Source organism: Plecotus auritus (genome assembly GCF_963455305.1).
Source record: "Plecotus auritus genome assembly, chromosome: 10".
NCBI lineage: Eukaryota > Metazoa > Chordata > Mammalia > Chiroptera > Vespertilionidae > Plecotus > Plecotus auritus.
In genome coordinates, this window is record NC_137785.1 from 40357938 (window position 1) to 40376369 (window position 18432).

The 18432-nt window shown below is 40.5% G+C and overlaps 1 protein-coding gene and 1 long non-coding RNA gene across 2 annotated transcripts in view; one reads left to right on the top strand and one right to left on the bottom strand.

Moving 5' to 3' along the window:
- The window catches only part of LOC308235593, a 73716-nt gene that overhangs the window by 7051 nt on the left and 48233 nt on the right, over positions 1-18432 (top strand). The gene's annotated exons all lie outside the window — the stretch shown is intronic.
- On the bottom strand, positions 15786-17325 carry LOC308235259 (metalloproteinase inhibitor 1-like; the record flags this gene model as incomplete). Its single annotated transcript, XM_080644023.1, has 4 exons — positions 15786-16001; positions 16712-16813; positions 16964-17037; positions 17211-17325. 4 exons carry the CDS (start codon positions 17323-17325, stop codon positions 15786-15788), a joined length of 507 nt encoding a protein of 168 aa, XP_080500149.1.

The window sequence follows — 18432 nt, forward strand, 5'->3', positions numbered from 1 at the left end:
AACTGGCTAGGGCCAAAGTAAACATCATACATAACCATGATACATTTGTCAAAACTGCAACATTAATATTGGTAACAATACTGTAAATTAAACTTTAAACTTCATTTGTGCTTAATCTGTCTTGACACTCATATCCTTTTTCACTTCCCTGATCTAATTCTGGATAACAAATTACATTGAGGCTTCATGTGCCATTAGTCCTCGATAGCACATGACAGTTTTCAGTCTTCTCGAGTTTTTCATAAACTTGAGAGTTTTGAAGAGTACATGTCTTTTGTAGAATTTTTTTCATTTTTGGTTTGTCTGATGTTTTCTCTTGATTAGATTTGGATTATGGGTTTTCTCCACTGTGAAGTCACTGTTTACCTTTCCACACTTTATTCTTTGGAGGTGGGTGAGTCACTAAGTCCAGCCTGCACTGAAAGAAGAGGGAAGTGGCCCTAGCCGGCTTGGCTCAGTGGACCTGCGGACTGCAGGGTCCTGAGTTCAATTCTGGTCAAGAGCACATACCTCCGTTTCAGGCTCCATCCCCGACCTGTTCCAGGCGCATGTGGGAAATCAAATGATGTTTCTCTCTCTCTGTCTCTCCTTCCCTTCCATTCTCTCTGAAAATCAATGCAAAAATGTCCTTGGGTGAAGATTAACAAAACAAAAAAAGAAGAAGCAAGTGAAATCCTGGAGGGGTATCTACATGTTATTTGGAATTCTTTTGTAGGAAAGATTTGCCTTTTCTCATTTATTTATTTATTCAATCTTTTATTTACATCCACATGCTTTTGCATATGCATTTTATTCTTTTAGAGTATAACTCTAGATTATCAGATATTTTGGACAGATTATTCCAGCTTTAGCCTTTGTGAGCTCTTTTCTTTCTTTTCAAATTTTTATTAAGGTATTATATGTGTGCATATCTTACCATTGCCCCCCCCACCCCACTCCCATACATGCCCTCACCCCCCAATGTTTTGCATCCGTTGGTTACTCTTATATGCATGCATACAAGTCCTTCAGTTGATCTCTTATTTCCCCCACCTCTCCCTAACCTTACCTCTGTAATTAGACAGTCTGTTTGATGCTTTACTGCCTCTGTAACTATCTTTTTGTTCATCAGTTTATAATGTTTTTCATTATCCCCAAATGAGTGAGATCATGTGGTATTTTTCTTTCATTGACTGGCTTATTTCACTTAGCATAATGTTCTCTAATTCCATCCAGGTGTCTACAAATGGTAGTAATTCCTTCTTTTTTATGGCAGCATAGTATTCCATTGTGTAGATGTACCATGGTTTTCTGATCCAGTCATCTGCTGACGGGCACCTAGGCTGTTTCCAAATCTTAGCTATTGTAAATTGTGCTGCTATGAACATAGGGGTGCATATATCCTTTCTGATTGGTGTTTCTGGTTTCTTAGGATATATTCCTAGGAGTGGGATTACTGGGTCAAATGGGAGTTCCATTTTCAGTTTTTTGAGGAAACTCCATACTGTTCTCCACAGTGGCTGCACCAGTCTGCATTCCCACCAGCAGTGCACGAGGGTTCCTTTTTCTCCGCATCCTCGCCAACACTTGTCGTTTGTTGATTTGTTGATGATAGCCATTCTGACAGGTGTGAAATGGTACCGCATTGTCGTTTTGATTTGCATCTCTCGGATAATTAGTGACTTTGAGCATGTTTTCATGTGTCTCTTGGCCTTCCTTCTGTCTTCTTTCGAAAAGATTCTATTTAGGTCCGTTGCCCATTTTTTTATTGGATCATTTATCTTCCTTTTATTAAGTTGTATAAGCTGCCTGTAGATGTTGGAGATTAAACCTTTATCAGTGATACCATTTGCAAATATGTTCTCCCATACAGTGGGGTTTCTTGTTGTTTTGTTGATGGTTTCTTTTGCTGTGCAGAAGCTTTTTATTTTGATGTAGTCCCATTTGTTTATTTTCTGTTTGGCTTCCATTGCCCTAGGGGCAGTATCACTGAAAAAGTTCTTTTGGCATATGTCTGAGATTTTGCTGCCTGTGGATTCCTCTAGTATTTTTGTGGTTTCCCATCTTATATTTAAGTCCTGTATCCATTTTGAGTTTATTTTTGTGTATGGTGTAAGTTGGTGATCTAGTTTCATTTTTTTGCATGTATCTGTCCAATTTTCCCAACACCATTTATTGAAGAGACTGTCTTGACTCCATTGTATGCTCATGCCTCCTTTGTCAAATATTAATTGCTCATATTGGTTTGGGTCGATATCTGGATTCTCTATTCTATTCCATTGATCTATATGTCTGTTCTTGTGCCAGTACCAGGCTGTTTTGAGGACAGTGGCTTTGTAATACAGCTTGAAATCTGGTATTGAGATCCCTCCTACTTTATTCTTCTTTCTCAGGATTGCTGTGGCTATTCGGGGTCTTTTTTTATTCCAGATGAATTTTTGGAGAGTTCTTTCTAGGTCTGTGAAATATGCTGTTGGTATTTTAATGGGGAGTGCATTGAATCTATAGATTGCTTTGGGTAGTATGGACATTTTGATGATGTTGATTCTACCAACCCATGAACATGGTATGTTCTTCCATCTGTTTACATCTTCCTCTATCTCTTTTTTCAGTGTCCTGTAGTTTTCCACATATAGGTCTTTTACCTCCTTGGTGTGAGCTCTTTTCGATCTGCTCTTATGTCTTGGTATTTCTGTAATATTTATTTATTTAAAAATTGTACTGTACATTCTAGAGTAGACCATGGTCACCTGGGGTGGGGAAAATGAGATGAGGTTGGTTAAAGGGAACCACTTTCAGTTATAAGATGAATACATTCTAGGGATCTAATGTGCAGCATGGTGACTATAGTTAACCATACTGTATGTATACTTGAAATTTGCTAAGAGAGTAGATATGTTCTCAGCATGCCAAAAAGAAAAAAAAAAGTCAACTATGTGAGATAATGGATGTGTTCCTTTAGCTTGACTGAGGTAATCATTTCATAGTGTATTTAGATACCAAACAATCATGCCATACAATTTAATAATATACAATTTAAAAAAATAAATTATACTTCATTAAAACTGGAAAAAAATGTACATCCTTGATTTTATGGCACCAGATGAACCCCAGAATCATTTTCCCTGCTTGATGCTGCACTCTGTCACATCCTACTGATTTACTTCCTAATGCAGAGCCTTCCAACTAAGGGCTTCCCACTAAGTCAATAACTAGAAAAAAGTCATAATATAACCCAGCCAGGCTACATTGAGCCAGCTAGTAAAATAGGACAGTATCTCAATATGATGGCAGTACGTGAGGTCATGTATTGCAAGAGCCAGGGAGTGGTAATGGGACCAGAATCTGGGGTTTCTGGTTAAGTGGTATTGAAGATTGGATTTGAATAGGGTGTGGTGAGGGGAGGATACAGGATTTAACACCATGGCGGGGACTTATCAGATGGTGTGAACATGTCTCTAGGATTGTTCATGGAGATGTGGAATGACTAAAGTACTTGGTGGAGAAATGCCAGAATTGCTATGGCAGGCAGTAGGAGTAGAAAAAATAGAGCCATTGAGGTAGGCATGTTAAGTGGGTAAACTGTGTAAGACCTGGGCTTTTTTTTTTTTTTTTTTTTTTTTTTTTTTGCTCCAGGCATCTGAGAGTTGTTAGTATGCCTTGTAGTGATTTTGAACAATGTCTGTCACTTTCCTGACCTGCTATCCTTCTGCTGACTTCCAAGTTAATTGAAACAGAGACTGAACAACTTGCATCAGTCTTTCAGACACCCTCCAGACAGGTTTGAACAGACACACACTGTAATTTAAAAATAATGTCTGCTCTCTTCCTCCCTGATTCAGGGACCAGATGCCTCTCTGGCAATGTGTGTGGCTACTGCTTTAAAAGCACTGCATGCCAGGGAGGGGGTGGAACAAGGGCAAGTAAAATCACCACTAAAATTGTCTACAATTTTGAAGTCACATTTTCTCTTGATTCAGCATTTGCTTGGTTGCCGTAAGTTGTTGATTGTTTTGCAGAGTTCTGATAAAATTGGCCCTGACATTGTCTGCTTGTTTTGATGTGTCTGCGGGGAGATGAAAGCCTGGAACTGCCTACTCTGCCATTTTGCTGACATTACTCTTCCAGATATTGGTTTTTAAATACCATTCTCCGATTTAAAAAAAGATGGGCTTTGCAAATGAGCACGGAAGCCAACATGAAATTGCTCTCAATGGTCAAAGCTGAACAATTTAAGCAAATACATAAATAATATTAGTGCTGCATTATAACCCAAGAAACAAAATAAATATCCACGAGTCCATAATAATATAGATGAATAATTGAATAAATAGATATGAGGAAAGGGGCAGATCTTCTTTATGGGACAATTTGAATTAATTCCCATTACTTTCCCTCCCCTGGAGTGTGAGCTGGAACTGTGACTCACTCCCAAGTGATAGGGCATGGAAAGGGAACATAAAAAGGTCTTCACAGTGCTGAGACCTGGTAGAAACCACCTTAACCCAGTGATCAAGGATAACATCACCAGAGATATCAGGTGCATATAATGCACCCTTGATCTGATTTGATGAGAAGGGCACTTCTTTTTTTGTGGTAGTTTTTCTTCCATAAAAACCCCTCTTTCAGGTCTGAGGCACTTAGGAATGATGAGTGCTGACATCTCAGATCTGAGTCAGTCTCAAGGAATTGCCCCTATTGGATGGTAATCACAGCAGTCATGTGTATGCCTGCTTCCCGCAGACAGCCTGCATCAAATGACTGGTCTGGACGGGATTTAAAAGTCCATAGACAGTCCATTACTAAAACTATGTGCCTCATTCTTTAAGCATACAGACTCCTATTTGCTTCCTAAAACCCAGAACCGCTGGTCCCGTGAACCTCATTCTGACAGCAAAGGCTATCCATCACCCACATACTGATCCTACAGCTGCCCATGACTGACCCCAGAGACCCTATCACTATATTCAGAGCTGATAGGCTCAGACTCCCTCACTATCACAGAAACCCCACCTACTAACATAAGACTCCATATTCTTGAGCCTCCAGACTCCAGGCACCCTGTCTATTTTTTATTTATATATATATATATATATATATATATATATATATATATATATATATATTTATATTAATATATTTTATTGATTTTTCACAGAGAGGAATGGAGAGGAATAGAGAGTTAGAAACATTGATGAGAGAGAAACATCAATCAGCTGCCTCCTGCACACTCCCTACTGGGGATGTGCCTGCAACCAAGGTACGCCCTTGACTGGAATCGAACCTGGGACCCTTCAGTCCGCAGGCCAATGTTCTATCCACTGAGCCAAACTAGTTAGGGCCAGGCACCCTGTCTAAACATCACTTGTCCTACAGACAAAATAGATTCCCCATGTCAGATATTTCAGTCTCCAATTCTAGAAATTACTTCTAGAGATCCCATTGCCACCTCTGGAGAAACCGATATCTGATTCTGCAGCCTTTCAATCACTCAGCCCTCAGCCCCATTCCCTGACTCACAGACCCCTTACTACTGAACCTATGGCCATTCATCACTGACTCCACACATGCTCATCACTGTCTCCATGTACCACCACCATTAACCCCCAAACCCCTGTCACTTATTCCACAAACCCAATCCCACAACCCACAGCTCCAGTGAGGTTTGTGGCAAGGCCCCACGTGGGCCACAAAAGAAGAGAAACATCAAAGACCCCATCACTTTTGCTCACACAAAGACTGCTGTCCTTCTCAAAAATGACCAGTAGATGGCAGAAAAATCCATGATTTTGATAGACACCTACTCCAAAGATTACAAAACTCTGAGAGTTTATACAGTTTTTCTGAGGAGACCAGCTCACCTGCCTGGTAAATACTGAGAATTGGAGATTGTTGTGATATGAGAATATTTTCCATTGAGATTTTCTCTTCTCAGCCCAACACTTATAACAGCCTATCCCACTCCCATGCCATTTAACCAAATCTGTACCTGTCTAAAGAGTCTTGTGGTCAATCTCATCTTTCTCTTCATTAAAACCCATTAGGAAGACATAATCTGTTTTGGAAATTATTTTATGAAAGGCCTGAATATGGTATTTCATGTTCCTTACCAGAGTTTTCTACATTATCATGGAGATTCGGCAATCCAAAGTGATGAATCTGTAATGGCCAGAATGGTGTATGTAATATTTTGGGACAAGCAAAGAGTTCATCTGCTTCTAAAATTAAGTTGGTGGAGGTAGCCCTATACTTTTTGTAATAATAATCAGAGTGGATATTTATTCAGCACTATGTGCTTGGCACTGTACTACACGCTTTATATTGGCAAGTTTAATCTTCATAATACCTATGAAGTGATGGATATCTCACACTTTTTACTAAGAAGTACACTGATGCCCAGAGAATTCAAGTAATTTTCTCAAGATATACAATAGAAAAATGATCAGGACCATTTCGTATGCATTCACACTACATGCAGTTAATAATATGGTGCTTGATGTTCGCACTGCTGGACTTCATGAATTCAGATTGTTCTCTTGACTCTGTGATACCTGTTCAAATCTTCTCTTTACTAGATCTGGGAAAGAGTTTCAACTGTGTCACTCCGAGTAAGGAGCACAAATTCTTAAGAGAGCACTGTGACAATGCTGACATTAGCAGGATGTGTTAAACCAGGGTGTCCTGCTGGCTGCATGTTACCTGACCTTCGTTAGTGCAGTGGAGAGTTTAAGTCATCCCAGCTGCTTCCAGGGACCAACTCAGTCCATCTTCTCCCTCCCCCGCAGGCAAAGCATCATCTACTCCTTCCAACCTGATGTGTCTCTGGTGGCCCAGCGTAAAGCTCAGCACCAGCACCCTCACACATGGTGCACGTGGTTCCCGGGAGCCTGTCCGCACTGTCAGTGGAAGAGGCACCACACTGAGGGTACAGACCAACGAGGCTGCACCAAAGAAGCTTCTCTTCATAACTCTGCTTTGTATAGACCTTGCTCAGCACAGTACAGGGGTGGCGGATGGTGTGTGAGGCTCCACGTTGATCCAATGTTGGGCTTTTGCGGATGATTGCCATATGATCAGTCTTTCTGGTCAGAGAACACTCTCCCTTGAGAACTTTTCCTCCCTCTCCTATATGGCCTCTTTGGTCCCTGAACCACTGGGCCCCACCTTTCCCTGGACAGAGCAGAAGGCTTGGGTGGGCCCTAGCTGGGTATCTCAGTTGGTTAGAACCTTGTCCCAATAGGCCAACGTTGTGGTTTGGCTCTCTGGTCAGGGCACATACAAGAAGCAACCAATGAATACATAAATAAGTGGAACAACAAATCTCTCTCTCTCAAAAATGAAAATAAAAAATAAAAAGAAGGCCTGCAATAAAGAAAAAAAAGAAGGCCTGGACCAAGCCAGTCTAAGCAGAGTAGCGAGCCCTGAGCATGAGGATTGGTTGGTGAAGGGCATGTGACCCAGTTTGTGGAACTTTTTCTGCTTGGGAAGAGAAAAGGCTGCCTTTCTCAGTGAGGTTGCCGAACTGGCAGGTGGGAGGCTCTCTGAGGAATGATGCCAGAAGAGTTAAACAGAGCTGTGAGGTGGAGAAACAGACTAAAAGCCTGGAGGGTCCTGAGTTTTGGGGTCAAGCCAGGCCAGAAGCCAGAGGGCAGTTCTGTACGAACCAATTATGAGAGCCCATAAATACCTCCTCTTATGCTTAAGTGACTTTGAGCTAGTTTTCTGTCACTTACAACCTAATGTCCTGGCTTGTATGCCTCAACCCACAACAGGCTCTGAGGGTCCCTACAGGCCCTATTTAATCATCCTCTTAATGGTTGATTATTTTATTTGTAAAGATCTTTAAAGAGGAGAGTCTAATCAGCAACAAAGCCCCACGGCATCACCATTCATCATCCTTCCAATATCTGGTGCCAGGATTAACATTTGGTGTTGCATCACGAAAGAATTAATAGATATAGCAGTGTTATCTGTTTTCTCTAAGGTGAAAGATATAGGGACAAGATCATAAAATAATTTTTATGAAGGCAAATTACCCAACTTGAGAGGAAAATCCACTAACATTTTTTCAATTTTAATATTAGACATTCCTAAAGCCTAAGTATAGATCCATATGTGAGAACAAGGAATAGTTATATACATGCTGAAATACTGTGGTGTCAAGAGCATGGGTTAACCACTCCTAGTTTACTTAAATTGGTGTAAATGGTCAGATCCCTATTATTTATTTGCCATACTCACCTCCTTGATAAGCAATGATAGTATCAATTAATGTTTAGAGACCCTTAAATTTATCTCAGCCTGCAAAACCAAAACCTGAGCTTAGAGTATGCTAAAGGGAGAAGTTTGAAACATGCTGGTACAAAAATCTGGAAATTACCAAGAACATTATTTTTCAACATCATGAAGGCTAAGACAAATCCATCCTCTGTCATTAGCAATATGAACAGGTTATCTCATAGGGAAGTACCTATTTGAGTCATAGTCTCAGTAAGACCCCCACTCTCCAGTAGTCACATTTTGAGATTGTTTGCCTTGAGTTAGTGGGTCCTAGATGAGAGAATTAAACGAAAAAATTAGGACAAATCTGTAATGGCCAGCATTTAATTTGTTGCATTATTGTAAAGTTGGTGGGTATAGATATAGTCATAGAAATCTAGAGGCTTACAAAGTAATTGTAATGGATTAGCAGATAAAATGATACTATATAAAGAGAACCCTAAGGAATTCACCAAAAAACTATTAGAACTAATAAATGAATTCAGTAATGTATCAGGATATGAAATTAATATTCAGAAACTGGTTGCACTTTTATACACCAATAAGGAATTATCAGAATGAAAAATTAAGAAAAAATTGCATAAAAAATAATAAAATACTTAGAAATAAATTTAACCAAAGAGGAAAAAGACCTTTACTTGGAAACCTATAAGACACTAAAGAAAGAAATTGAAGAAGATAAAAATAAATGGAAGGCTATACTCTGCTCATGGAGAGGAAAAATTATCATCCTTAACATGTCCATACTGCCCTATCAGGGATTGCAAAGAAGGTTCAGTGCAATCCCTATCAAAATACCAATGAATTTTTTTCACAGAACTAGAACAAATAATGGTAAAATTTATATGGAACCACAAAAGACCTCAAATAGCCAAAGCAAAAAATAGAAGAACAAAATTCGAGGTATTACACTACCTAATATCAAACTATATACTACAAGGCCATATTAATCAAAACAGCATGATACTGGCATGAAAACAGACACAAAGATCAATGGAACAGAGTAAAGAGCCCAGAAATAAACCCATGCCTATATGGCCAATTAATTTTTGACAAAGGCGGCAAGAAAATATAATGGGGTAAAGACAGTCTCTTCAATAAATGGTGTTGGGTAAACTGGACAGATACTTAAAAAAGAATGAAACTTGATGACTTTCTTATACCATCTAGAAGAGTAAACTCAAAATGGATTATAGACTTAAATGTAAGACCCCAAATTTGACATTGCTTTTAGTAATATTTTTTTGATATGTGTCCTCGGACAAGGGAGACAAACAAAATAAACAAATGGGATTACATCAAACTAAAAAGATTTTTCCCATCAACAAAACAAAAGGACAACCTACTCAAGGGGAGAATATATTTGGGAATTATACATCTGATAAGGAGTTAATATCCAAAATACATAAGGGATCCACACAACTTAATACCAAAACAAACAATCCAATTAAAAAGTGAGGAGAGGACCTGAATAGACACTTCTTCAAAGATGGCCAATAGACATATGAAAAAATGCTCAATGTTACTAATCATCAGGGAAATGCAAATTAAAAAACCACAATGAGATATTACCTCATACCTGTCACAATGACTGCCATCAATAAATCAACAATAAGTGATGGTGAGGATGTAGAGAAAAGGGAATTTTTGTGCATCATTGGTGGAATTGTAAATTGTGCAGCCACAATGGAAACCAGTATAGAGCTTCCTCAAAAGTAGGAAATAAAACTACCATAGGACCCAGCAATGCTACTTCTAGGTATTTATCTGAAGAAATCCAAAATACTAATACAAAAAGATATATGCACCCCCCTCTCAAAATAGATATATGCACCTCAATGTTAATTGCAGCATTATTTACAATAGCCAAAATATGAAGCCAACCTAATTGTCCATCGATAAAATGGTTAAAATAGAAGTGGTACATATACACAATAGAATATTACTTGGACATAAAAAAGAAGGAAAGCTTGCCATTTGTAACAATATAAATGGATCAAGAGGGAATTATGTTAAGTGAAATAAGTCAGAGAAAGACAAATACCACATGTTTCAGTTATAGATGGAATCTAATGGACAAAATAAATCAACAAAACAAAACGGAAACACTCATAGATGCAGAGAACAAATTTATGGTTGCCAGATGGGAGCGGGGTTTGGGGCTGGGTGAAAAATGGAAAGGGGTTAAGAAGTACAAATTGGCAGTCATAAAAATAGTCATGAGGCCCACTGGCATGGCTCAATGGTTGAGCATGGATCTATGAACCAGGAAGTCATGGTTTGATTATCAATAAGGGCACATGCCCTGGTTGCTGGCTGGATCCCCTGTGTGGGGCATGTAGGAGGCAGTCGATAAATGATTCTCTTTCATCATTGATGTTTCTCTCTCTCACTCACTCTCCCTCAATAAAAAATATATTAATAACAAAAATAGTCATGAGGATGTAAAATGCAGCATAGGGAATATAGTCAATAATCTATATAATAAAAGCGTAATATGCAAATATATCTAACGGTGGAATGACTGGTTGCTATGATGTGCACTGACCACCAAGGGGCAGATGCTCAATGCTGCAGGCGGGTGGTAAGGAGCCAGGGGTCCCAGATTTTGAGAGCTCCGGACTGCGAGAGGGATGTCTGACTGCCAGCGGATCAGGCCTAAGCTGGCAGGTGGACCTCCCCTGAGGGGTCCCGGACTGCGAGATGGCGCAGGCCAGGCTGAGAGACCCCAGTGCACCAGGCCTCTAGTATTGCAATAACTATGTATGGTGTCAGATAGGTACTAGACTTACTGGGGTGATCACTTCGGAAAGTATGTAATGTCTAATCATTATATTGTATACTTGAAACTAATATAATATTGTATGTTAATTGTAATTGAAAAATAAAAATATTTTAAACAATGCATTATGTTACATATTTAAGTAATTTTCACTTTGAAAAGAGAAGTGTATTTCTAAAACATACTTCAAGGTAGTGTGTGTTTCTCATTGCATATCAAGGGGTACAGGATAGTGATACAAATGATCACTGTGGATAATATCCTTTATCACTTGGTTATAATGGTCTCTTCAATGTTTCCCTATTATGAAGTCACTATTTTCTCCTCCCCATATTCTACTCTGGGGGATATAATAAGCCCTCCCCATGCTTAGGAGAAGGAAATAAATGTCTACCTCCTAGAAGGCAGGTGTCTATACATGTTATTTGGAAATCTTTCATAAGAAAGAGTTATTTTTTGTCCCCATTTATTTGCTTATTCAAATATTTTATTGATACTGGTATAGACTGATGGATAATTTTTCTTTGAGTTACAATTTGATACATATATTTATTTTGCTAGGAAAGTTGTTCCAGTTTTTAATTGTTATACAGTTTACTGGGAAAATTGTTTCAGCCTTGTCCATTGGGAGATTTTTCATACTGATTCAGGTGTCCTTTTAACGTACATGAGGTCATTTTGTGTTTTACCTGCCCCAGCCCTTTCTACAAAGGGCTCTGGTTTCTTTTAATGGATAATGGTGTTTAGAAACTGCGATCTGGGCATAGGTGTGCTCATTGCTATTAGGTCTGCTCACAAGACAGAACAGAAAATAAATAATTGATAAATACAGATGTGTACATATATGTTAACTTTTTATAGAAACGTATCTATAATTATTTCTGCATCTAAGTACCTGAATATATATTAAAATAAACGTGAATTCACACTGCACTAACACATCTAATTAAACCATCACCATAGCATACAATGTACCACTTTTCCCCTTTGCTTATGTGGGGAAGGAGTGGGAGGTTGAGTGAATTCATTGGTGGCACCAAAAGACCCTGGAAACAGGTATGAGGACAAGCCACTGATCCTTGACCTATTTGTGACTCCTCCTGAGGTAAAAGCTTGAGTGTGTGGTTACAGTCGGGGCATATGGCCTAACAAGATTTTATGTTTTATGTTGGGGTATGTTGTATAATAGAGGCATGGCTACCGGTCCCTGATCCATAAGTAAGATCCAGCTACATGCCTGCCTGGACTTGGGCATTCTCAGAGGATGGGGAGAGATTAGATTATGGCCTCACTCTGGTGAGTGGCCGGTGTGGGGTGAGAACGTAGGAGCATGACTGTGTCCAAGAAAATTCATGCCAACTTTGAAGGACAATGTGGGATAATGACTGTGGTGATTAATCTCTGAGAAATGTTGTGACATCCTACCTAACTCTTTCATGCAGGACATTTTAGGGCCAAGGAAGTAGTGTTAAAATACTGGCATTCTCTCTGGTTTTCCTTTATGAACTGGGGGTGATTTCAGTACCTTGTTTATTTGCATTAACATAGCATTATAACCATGATTAATACTATCCTGGTGAATCTTGTTGTTCCCTCTTAATCTATATGAAATTGAGATAGTTATACTGTATCATTGACACTATATTTTCTTTCACATTAAAGTATAATTGAAATTAATACTGCAATTAAGAATGAAAAGATACTTGAAAATTAGGGCATAAATCCATATTTTTATGAGTATTGTGAGGTTTATTAAAGCAGTGCTCATTATTGCTAAAGTATTAGTAATAATAACTACTAACCATAGGGTATACGATACAAATCCAAATTTATTGAGTGCTTACTTGACTTCAGGTAATATTTCAAGTGTGTTCCATGTATTAAATATTTAATCTTGGCAGTAATTCTGTAAGAGACATTCTGTAATTATTTACACTTCACAGCTGAGGAATCTGATGCAAAGAGCTATTGAATGACCTGCCCAGAGGTACTACAGCCAGGAAGTACCTTGAGTCCAGGTTCCATTTAGTTCATCTCTGGGTTTCTCACAGTGATTACAGGAATACTTACTACAAATCACTAATATTATTTACCCACATTCTGTCACTATTATAATGTTAAATCAAGAGGATCTGTAAGAAAGTCTCTTTCTAAATCCTTCATTGTCCCCCTTGTACCCACCTGGCTCCCACCTTCCTGGTGGTCTTCGCATCCTCCTGACTGATTAGCAGGTGTGGGCAGGCCTGTTCTTGTGCAGTTACACCACTGGATTGCTTACCTAGAAGTTGCTGAGTCTGGTAGGTGGTGAGTCCCTCACTATGGTGTCTCCTCATGTATTTATAAGGGGTGAGAGTTCTCCCTGCTCTGGGGTTTGAGTGAGGGATCTTGGGCATGGTTGCAGTGGGGCTGCAGATTTTGTTGTTTTGAGACTTGGCTGGAGATACATAAGTGGCATCTTGATATCTAAACACAAGGGCTCCCTTGCATATTCTTTCCACCCTCTCAGTCATGATTTCTTTATTCTAGGGCCTGGCCAAGTCAACAGGAAAATGCAGCTCTAAGAGATCATATTACCAGAGGAACCCTGCCAACTTCTCCTCACTCATCTCTCCCCACGAGATCAGATTTTCCACCCTGCTCTGACCGACAGAATATGCAGGGCGTCTGGAGCCTGGCAGGTCCTGGTTAAACACCAACCCTCCAGCCCCCACCCCATGTTCCCGAGTGCCAAGTCACCATCCTCTTTCCTCCACAGAAGACCAACTCTCCTGGGAGAAATTTGAATTTACATGAGAGATGAGGAAAAATATAATTACATTGATGCATGGATATTTTCAGCAAAACATAACTCACCTAGGTTGAGCTCACCCTCCCTCCCAGCCCTTTGCCTTCTCTGACCCCTGCATGGGAACCCTTCATTTTAGCCAATGAACCAGAAACACAGTAATTGTAGCTCCTTAGAAACCTAGGACATTGTGCTCCCAGGACTACCCATCCATGGCTGATTTGGGACCCTGCCCAGGGTATCCTGAGGCTGGACCACATAGTGTTCACACAGTGTGCTGACGTCCGTCCTCATGAGCGGTTCTGAATAACAATAAATTAAAACTGACTAGATGCAGCATGAAATATAGAAAAGAGTGCAGCTAGGAGGGAAAGGCGGCATCCTGATAGCTACAGGATAGAAGGTCATTCTACGAGTGACCCACCAGCTGTGCTTTCAGCCCAGAACCTGTTGCATACTCCTTCCCACCATCCCTCGCTCCCTCTCCCTCTTCCCTTCTCCTTCTCTTTCTCTCATTGTTCATTTTCTCTCTGATTTTGCCTCCTTTTGCCTATTTGATGAGCCTCCTGATCTTCCCTTTTCTCTATCTTTTCTACCTGCTTCTACTTTCTACTCTTTGCTCCACTTCCTGTCCTTTTGTCCCCTCCCTTTGAGCCATGCTCCTCCTCTCTGCTCACAGGACTGTCTTCCAGTCCCTCATCTCCTGCTGCAATTTTTTTCTATTATCTACATGGGGAAGGGCATAACAAGACATGCTAATCTTTGCTGTGCTTGCTGCACCCCAGAGAGACTCCCACAGAGATAGTAGGTCACTGCTTCCTCACAATCATACAACCACACAGGTTAGATTGCTCCTGCCTTGTATTCAAATATAACGTACCGAACCAAGCACCTGCCTACACTATGCAGTCATTTTGAAATAACTCAAATAAGGCCCGCAGATTCCATGCCAGTGTATAGAGCGTCAGCTGCGGTCTGAAGGGTCCCGGGTTCGATTTCTGTCAAGGGCATGTATCTTGGTCACAGGGGCCCTGGTTCAGGGAGAGTGCAGGAGGCAACCAATCAATGTGTTTCTCTCACATTGATGTTTCTCTGTGTCTTTCCCTCTCTCTTCCACCCTCTAAAAATCAATGGAAAAATATCCTCGGGTGAGGAAAAAAACCCATAACTAAATATGATAAAGAGAGAAGGGAATAGTTTTGAAAGAACTCTGGAAAATTTTAAAGTTGATTATGTTCAAAGGAAAACTTCAATTAATACCCGAAAACATTTACTATCCAGACCTCACTTGTACAGTAAGCTGTAAATCTTCTACAATTCCAATCTATGTCTACATCTTGTATTTTTACAGTATTTATGGTACTTTATTCTTAGAAAGATGTTTTATTTTAAAATAGTCAAATTTGTCAATATTTTCTTTCATATTTCTTGCCTTTTGTGATTTGATGACCTAAAATTAGTCCCCTTTGTGTTCTTATAAAATTTTAAAAGTGTAATATTTTATACTCAGGACCTTAATAATGACAAGGAATGGTTTTTATATTTGCAAAGCAGTCTTGATTCTGTGGGAACAAGGAATGTCCTTTCTCCTTCACCTGGTGGGTTTTGATTCTGCCAATCATCAGGGGAAGTGAAGGGCATGTCAGGTGGAGTCTGACCCTAGTCTTTCTGGTTTATCCCTTTGCCGGGGCCCAAACTCTTGCTTTTGGTAGGATGAGGAGATGCAGGAACTTTGGAATGAGAAGGATTAGGGTCAGGCGTGCTGTTGCTGGATGAATGGAAATGAAATCTGATTGAAGAACTGAGGTAATAAAGGAAAAGCTGTCACAGTCTCAGTATGGGATTTATTTTTTGTAAATTTTATGGATGCATACACTGCTTGCAGAAAGTAAGTAAAACTTAGGTGTACAACCCAGTTCTGTTAACATTGGCCAGACCAAGCAATAGAATATTAAAACCCTAGGCCAGAACCTGAGGAGCAGTGCTTGGAACAGTTGCTGGAGCTGAGGCTTGGACTTCAGTCCACTCACAGTGACCAGTTGTGGAGGGGACACACATGGAGTTTAAGGAGTGGTTTCCACTCCATATGTCATATTCACAATTTGTTTGTTTCCACACACAATCTGTGAGATCAGCTTCTGGGCAGCCAAATGAACAGAAGAGGCAGGGTTGAACCTACAGGTGGAGGGAGATACAGGATTTACTGTCATTCCCTTCCCACCTCTTGTTCATACACCCCCATTCTAAAAAGACAAGGGTGAAGAGGTGGAGGAGTGGGGGAGGGATCTGAATATAGGGAGAAGCTAAAGGGGACAATGAGAGCGGTCAGGGATTAGGAAGGAAGCAGGGAAGGAGTCCAAGGTCATCCAAAGAGGGAGATGACAGGGATGAAGATCTAGGAACAAGGACCAGAGCCTGGGCTGCAGAGGAAATATACTAGGATGCTACTCACGTGACATTTGCAGCCTCTTTTGTATGCTCCCTCGAAACCTATCCTCTGCTCTAGGGTGAGCTGGTGCCAGAAAGACAGCATATGGCACTTTGTGAAGTTCACTCTTCTGGCCCTCACAAAGCCTGCGGTGATCAGAGAGCATGGCCTGGGGTCAGCACAGCATGTATGGATGCCCCCTGGGAAGGACATGCTAAGGCCCTAAGGTAGTTAGCCCCAGAGAGTCTGAAAACCCAGAGGCTGGTACAGTCATCCACAAATCACAGATGACTTTAAAATGGTCCAGCATTTTCCTAGGATGCATCTGTCAGATTATGGAGACGTGCTCCCTGGTCCCCGCTGGAACTGGGGTTGCAGAAATACAGTGGTCCTTTCAGGGGAAGGTGGCAAGTTTGACTGACTGCGTGTGGATGGGGTGCTCACCTGCAATAAGTACCTGTGATTGTTCAGAGCTCGTCACCTGATATCCGCAGTCATCTGAACTGAGAGGGGTGTAGATATTATGGATTTGTGTGAGGCTCTTGGGACCCTTGAGGACCTGTGATGGGGAGAAAGAGAGGCTGAGACCTTGGTTTTCCTTGAAGGTGCTAGGCTCCAGACACCATCCAACTCCCTCTGCCCGAGCAGATTGGAAAATCTAGTTTATTTTGAAGGAAGGAGTTAAGAAGGAAAGAGGTATTGGGTTTACCTTAAGGATCCTGACTTTGAAACTTCGTTTTAGCGCAGTGTTTTCTCCTGGTCCTAGTATATCAACTAGTAAGACTGGGAGGAGGAAGAAATGGGTCAGGAGCCCATAGGTTCATTGAAATAAGATTTCCCATCCTAAGGGTCTCCTGGACACATTGTTCAGATCAACAGAGCACCCCCACCTCTGCATTTCTCCACCCCATGGTGAGACCTTGATGCAGACTTCCCTGGGGTCTCCCTAGACTCACCAATGTCTGACGTGCAGTAATATGCCTGAGGGTGCTGAAGTTTACAATGACAAGCACTGCAAGGTGTGGACAGAGCCAGGAGCAAGGGAAAGGCCAGCAGGACTGAGGGATCCATGGTGGGTCCTGGGGAACACAGGGCATGCATTAAATCATGAATTTTTTCTAGCCCAGCGCCCCATCCATCTACAGATAGAAACTGAGCTGGCTTTGGAGGACTGTCTCCCTCTCTTAACGTCTAGGGACCTAGAAAGACAGAGTCCAGCCTCCAACAATCTTGTGGACCACATGCATGAAGTCTGTGCCTCATGTGTAAAATGTCTTACCTGGCCTGGCTGGCATGGCTCAGTGGTTGAGGGTCACCCTATGAATCAGGAGGTCATGATTTGATCCCCGGTCAGGGCACACACCCTGTTTGGAGGCTCAATCCCCAGGAGGCAGGAGACAGCCTATCAGTGATTATCTCTCATCATGGATGTTTCAATCTTCCTCTCCCTTCCTTTCTGAAATCAACAAAAATATATTTTAAAATGTCTTACCTCTGTCTGGTTGTGCCAAGGTGTACCACTGCTTCCACAGAACACCGAGCACTACGAAGGTTAAATAGTTTTCTGAATTTCCTTGTCATCCTGAGGCTTATCACCCGGAAGGTACAATCTGATTACTGGGTGTACCCATCACTTGGAATCATTTTTCTCGCATCTGCATTTTCTTTCAGCCATGTTGTTGCCTGTACTCATAAGCGTGTATCCTTTCATGCTGGTTACTGTTACATTGTATGACCAAACCAAAATGTGTTTATTCATTCAGGTATTGATAGATTTTTGGGCATTGTGAGTAAAACTATTACATACATTCATTACAAGTCTTTTTGTTTCCTTTGTTTTTATTATTTGTGCAAATACTAAAGCTGTAATCATTTGATCATGTGATAATTATATCATTAACTTCATAAAAAACTGTTGGACGTTTTCCAAATTGGTTGTAATATTTTATACTCCCAAGAACAACTTAGAAGACTGATACTTACTTCAAATCTTTGTCAACACTTGGTATTGTCTGCCTTTCATAATTTTTGCCATTGTAGTGAATACAAAGTGGTGTCTTATAAAGGTTTCATTTATGTTTTCCCAAAATAAGTATTTTTAGGAACTGTTGGTCATTCATATATCATGTTTTATGGAGTGTCTATTCAAATATTTTGCCTATTCATATTGTTTCTTTT